Genomic DNA, 6505 nt, shown 5'->3' with positions numbered 1-6505 from the left:
ACTTTAATTAAACTATAGAAAACGGGCTTAATCATTTAATCCATTTAGCTTGTTTTAACTTATTATAGATTGAGTTAAATTGTCTATTAATAGGTGAGATTCAAATTGGTAGATTTTTGATCTATTCCGCATCTGATCTGATTTCTGATCTGATTTTTATATCATCCGATTTGATTTGATCCCATTACCACCCCTTCCACCAAACCACCTACAAACTAGACTCACTACCTTGCTCATTTCTTAATATTATTTATTTCTTTAGGCTTCTCTCGGTCCCCCGATGGAGATAATATACCCGCATATATATAAATATAGATATATATATATATATGTGTATATATATATATATATGTATACATATGAACAAACATTCATGTAAATATGCACGGGCACACATGCACACAAAGATACACATATCACACACACATATTTATATCTATACATACATACATACATTTATACATACACACACATATGATTAACAAGAATAAAAATGGGATTTTAACACGAACTGTTTTGTAATGATCTCCAATTTAGCCAAAATTGCGATTTTATTGTATTCCAGCTAGCTATCCATAACATGAATGAGAGTACCATACGTTATTTTTCATTCCAGCACCCTACTACCTATCCAATTAAATTTTCATCCTAATTTATCACATTTTCCTTACCTTCCTTCGTATTACCCTATCAAAGATAAACAACAAAATTTACATACTAGTCCATTACTTACTCTGTGTTATTGCCTCCACTACCATTTCCACCCTGCTCATTTGTTATAATTTAATCAAAATTCACAAATCCATGCAAACGGATAGAGTAGGGGTATAAGTAAAATTCAAAAATAGAGATTAAGTACAAGCCCAAAAATAAAGTAACAAGAAAGCCCCTCGGAAAATCTAAAATTTCAAAACTTCAGCAGAAGCTCTTCTCGCTGGAGGCGGAGGTCTCGTTCCCCCTCACCGGCGGGATCCGGAAGTGCCACAGCCGGCCAGTCCCGCCGACGAGGTGTTTTTTGCAGAGAAACTCCATCGCAAACATCTTCTCGACCTTCCGATTGACGTCATGGAGGAAGATATCGGTCTCGCCCTCTCCCCGCCGGCTCCTCGCCATCACCGCCGCCGAGAAGATCGCCGCCATCCGGCCCGGCGCCTCGTTGTAGTACCCCTTTGGAGCATCGATCATGATGAGATCCCACTCCCGATCGAAGATCTCGGCGGGGAGGTCGGCGAGGGCCAACCGGCACCGGTGGTTGTTCTTGAGTGGCGCCGCCGCCGGCGGGAGGCAGGAGGGCTCGGATCGGTAGGATTTGATGAGATCGTCGGCCTCGATGAGTTGGGTGCGGTAGCGGACGTTGTGGGCGCGGAGGGCCGGGGAGGCCTTGGTGACGGATTGGAACCATTTGGGATCTTCTTCGAGGAAGACGGTGGTGCCGCCGGCGTTGAAGGCGGACCACATGAGGGAGTCGTGGCCGAGGCCGAAGACGAGGAAGTTGCAGGGGGCGCGGCGGCGGAGGACGTCGAAGGATATGCGCATCTCGGCGCGGGACTGCTGGGGTACGACGTTGGTGGTGGCGTAGTGGAGGAGCGCCTCCGCGAGCTCCGAAGAGGAGGAGGAGGAGAAGGAGGACGAGGAGGAGGAGAAGATGGAGGAGCAGAGGAGGGCGCGGTCGCCGGCACGGATGAAGCTCGAGACGAGGAGGGCACCCACCACCAGCGCCGCAGCCGCGGCGGCGACGACAAGGGGTTTCTCCAGCGCCGCCCGCATCGCTTCGTTTTCCTCTTCGCCGACCTTTTGCCGAGTTCTTTCACCCCTCCTCAGCTCCAAACTATCAAGCAGTGATTTCGCTCTCTCTTCGCCGTTCTAAAAAGCTTCCCGTGGAAGACAAATAAGCGAGGGTGCCCGCACGATGTCACATTTTATCTCTGAATAACGAAAATGCCCCTCCCCATGGGATGGGAGGAGATAAACCCATCGGTTCAAACACCAATAAAAATTTAAGTATCCAATTAATACCTGCATCTAATATATATATATATATATATATATATATATATTAATAAAAATAAATATAAATATAGATAGACAACTATCTAATTTATATTTAAATATTTAATTCTATGTATAATTTTATTTAATTTTATATAGCACTCATAATTTTTTTAAAAAAATAAATAATCATATTAATATATTGTTAATTTGATTTATCTTTTACTTAGTAATTTTTATGATCCTATGATCATAAAGTTTAATTATCTATTTTATATTCATATTTATATTCATGCTTTCAGTATTCGATTTATATCTGTATTCATTTAAAATAAATATGGATATAAATGTTTAAATCTAGTTAACATCTTTATATGTATCTTTTTCTTTAAATAAAATAAATATGAATATGGATATATTGGTATTCAATCCATATATGATTCGATTTTGGTTCTAATATTGAGATGTGCTGAAATTAGGGTTCAATGTAGTTGGATGAATTGTTTTCTATAAATCACCACCTAATTTCAGAAAGTTTTTATTATTTATGTAATACAATAATATGCTTTGATGAGTTTACTCCTTTTGAGTTTTTTTACTTTCAATAAGGACAAGATAGAGTTGGATATATTTGTTTATCTTTATGATCGCAAGTGAAAGATAAATCAAATGGATAGAATATTAGTATAGTCATTTAATTTTTTAAAATTATAAATATTATATAAAATTAAATAAAGTTACTAATAGAATTAAATATGTGAATAAGAATTCAATAATTATCTTATCAGGTGTACTAGATATTTCACCACTAGAGGTAGAGGGTATTTTTGAGAAAGATCTGAATGGAGGCACAATAGATTTTGGGGAGTGGGCCAAATGGTCATTGGGGAAGGCCTTCAGGGGATCCTGTCGAAGGACAAGATGGTAACACGTGTTCCGACAGCTCACGCGGTGCTAAATTTGGGACGGCCGATTTAGGTACTTGTCGGCCGATAATTGTTCAAGGCGGATTAGTGGGATCCAGCCAAAAAAAAAGCAACGAATCAAGGAAAGCCACGTGCCGGGATTCTATTAGAGAAAGGAACACGATTAAAAGTAAAAAAACTAGGACAGTACATGACACCTATTGTTTACCCACCCATGTCCTCACCCACTTATGAACTGGGCCCTACACGGTAGCGACGATGGTGATACTCGGGGGTTCTGGAATCGAGTGCAGGTGGAGAGTATGGTACAAATCAGTAATACAAATTTTTTTTAGCAAAAAAAAAAAAAATGAAATACAAATGCTCAGTGCAGATGGGAATGCAAGAAAGTTTTCATTTTCTTTTTTTTTTCAGAAATGATATAAACTAGAGTGGAAGGGCTACAATTAAGTTACCACAGGATGCATTTGTTCTATTAAAATACTGAATCGAGTAAAGCAGTCTTGAGCAACAAGACAAGGCTCTAGGTGGCCAACTCCTAGTAGTGCAAGTTGTTGCACCATAGGTTTTTGAAAAAAAACAATGGACATTTGTTTCTTATTAATAAATTTATAATAGAATTTATTAATCATTAATATATTTATTTATATACCAAAATATATAAAAATTTATTTATAATAAGATAAATATTTTTTATGTTTAATTTATTTAAATTTTTTTAATGATATAAATAGTTAATATGGGGATTGCTAACCCGCTCTCTATTATGGTAAGTTATCAATCTACCCATATTTCCGTGGACAAAAATATTCTTACTTTTTATAACTCTTAAGGATATTTTATATCTTTTTAAAATCCTATATTAACTCACCCTCTCAACTCCCAATTAATACTTTCTCTCTCTCTTCGGTATATACACAAACACACGTACACATATAAACATACATATATCTATCTATATATATACATACATCTTTCTATATACATATAAAAAGTAAGGGTACTTTTTGTCCAATAAAAAATGGGTAGATTGATAACCTACCATAACAGACAGTAGGTTATCAATCCCCAGTTAATATTGACGGTATTTATGTAAATGGGTCATAAATAATAACAAGCAAATAGATTAAAAAATATTATTATTTAAATTATTTATTTAAAAATATTATTAAAATTTGACAATATTTTTATATAAAATTATCTTAATCAAATAAAATAATTTTTATATTATTTTTGAAAATATTTTTTGTTGTGGTTCAAATTTGGCCCAAGGGTGGCCACGCCGGAGGAGTCGAGAGAGCTGTCGGTTGGTGGAGGAAGAAAACGGGAGTCACCTCCTGCGTGGCAGCGGCGGACGTGCACAAAACCTCACCGGTGTTTCTGGTGAGGGTCCTCCGACAATCAAGTTAGAGTGGGGATCTTTTGTCCAGCCAAAAAGTTTTTAGAAATTACCTGGTCAGGCTATTTATAGTCTCGGTGGAATGGCCCAAGTAGCAAAGGCATTGTCCGCCCTCATCATGAAAGGAGGGTGGCTCTAAGTCGAATGGCGCGCAGCTCGAGCTGGCCAGTGGCGCGTGGTACTGTTCGCTCTTGAGAGTGGTAAGATGTTGACAGTCGTAGCAGGGCATGGCCGGAATAGTCACGATGCTGTCGTTTGACTGTCAAGGGCCAGCTAATAAAGCATGGTGTGTGATGTTGCAATATACGGCAACGTAGGAGGGCGTGAGCACGTATGTCGGTGCGGCCGCTGGTGAGGCCGAACTCATTGAGAGGCCGCATCATACGTTTGGTGAGGTCAGCTCAGCTTTCCGAGTTCCGAAGTGTGCTTGGTGGAGCGCCCCGAGCTTTTGGGTCGGGATGTATTGCTGAAGAGGGCGCCCCGAGCTTGATCGGGGTGAGTCGGCAAGTACCGGAGGCTCTTCGAGCTAGGTCGGGGTGGGTCAGCGAACATGGGAGATGTCCTGAACTTGGTCGGGCGAGTCAAAGAATATCCGAAGTTGAAGGAGCTTTTGGCAGAGTCCGAGGCCGGACTGAGAACCCATCTAGTCGGTGTTAGCATTTACTGGGCCGAAATTGGGTGGCCCTTTTGTTATGAGCTGAACGATCTATTTCGCCCCTATTATTTTTTTATCAACCAAATATAATAAATTTATTTTTTTATAATTATCATTTTAGATAAATAATTTTTTTAAAAACAGATTAGAAAATAATCTGATATATTCCAACTAAAGAAACCACAAGATTCCGACACTCAATGGAAGTAAAATAACAACTTGCATGGTCCTTCGTTTGGCAGCTTCTGTGGTGCCAAATGGGAGCAGGGAAGAATGAAATATAAATTTAGGTGGCCTTCCACTGCGACGTTTTTGTACTACGTTTGTACCGCCCTAAGACAGAAAAAAAATATGTTATGTTGCCGGCCAAAGCTAGTGGCAGTAGTCAAAGTATGACACAAGCTCGAAAAAATATTCAAACTCGTTGATTTCTATGCTCCTTCCAAACCTAATTTCCGGTCCAGAGCCAACGGGAATCAGCCACAGCTAGAAATTGCCAAACTGATGAATCATATTTAACAAAATCAAAAAATAAAATATTATAAGACTGCAATCGAAAAATGATACCATCCACTCATGTAGCATTAATTATTGAAATATTCTATAATATAGAAAGTCATTTGATCCGTAGCTCTACTTGTTTTTCGATATAATATATATATATATATATATATATATATATATATATATATATATATATATATATATATATATATATATATATATAGTATTGAATGAAATATAACCCCTAATACAACTCTCCATTAATAACTTTCTTATGTAGCATTATTGAAATATTCTAAAACATAAGAAACCATTTGATCTATAGCTCTGCCTGTCTTTCGAATATATATATATATATATATATATATATATATATATATATATATATATATATATATATATATATATATATATATATATATATATATATATATATTGTATTGAATGAAATACAACACACACACACACACACACACACACACATATATATATATATATATATATATATATATATATATATATATATATATATATAGTATTGAATGAAATACAACTCTCCGTTAATAACTTTCTTATGCTGTTCTCTGTTAATTTGATACTTTAATAACTTTCTTTTTTTTACTTGTTTGGTTACACCAGCCTACTTGTTTCGCTGGTATGAAAGGTGTTGCACCTAGACATATGGTCTTTCATCTCCTAATTAAGTAGATAGCATGGACTTCGAGGCAAATTATGCATTATTATATATATATTTGTAATTTCATGTGGGCGTCAACAAGGTTGTTGGATTATTAAATAGAGTCATTACTTTAGTTGTTAGGTGACCCATAATGAAATCCAATGAGATAAACAAGTGAATGGCCAGATCAACAGGCACTGACAATGACCAATATTGTGTACTGATTTCATGTATGTCCAGGCATTACTGCTTTGGAGTTTGGGCTTCCCAATATTGAGAAGTGTGGCTGCTTGATGAGGTTTAGGGCGAATAAAAGAAATGGGCAAGTGAAGGACGGCCACGGTTGCAATGCC

The 6505-nt window shown here is 37.4% G+C and overlaps 1 protein-coding gene across 1 annotated transcript; it reads right to left on the bottom strand.

Moving 5' to 3' along the window:
• Positions 1 to 742: 742 nt before the first annotated feature.
• LOC103715855 (probable methyltransferase At1g27930) lies at positions 743 to 1857 on the bottom strand. The gene has a single exon (XM_008803621.4). The coding sequence runs from the start codon at positions 1765 to 1767 to the stop codon at positions 916 to 918; it is 852 nt and encodes a 283-aa protein (XP_008801843.2). The 5' UTR covers positions 1768 to 1857; the 3' UTR covers positions 743 to 915.
• Between the last annotated feature and the right edge of the window lie 4648 nt (positions 1858 to 6505).

This window comes from Phoenix dactylifera, chromosome 10, assembly GCF_009389715.1.
Source record: "Phoenix dactylifera cultivar Barhee BC4 chromosome 10, palm_55x_up_171113_PBpolish2nd_filt_p, whole genome shotgun sequence".
NCBI classification, from domain to species: domain Eukaryota; kingdom Viridiplantae; phylum Streptophyta; class Magnoliopsida; order Arecales; family Arecaceae; genus Phoenix; species Phoenix dactylifera.
The sequence above is the reverse complement of the archived record's forward strand: the minus strand, read 5'-3'. Positions and strand labels throughout refer to the sequence as shown.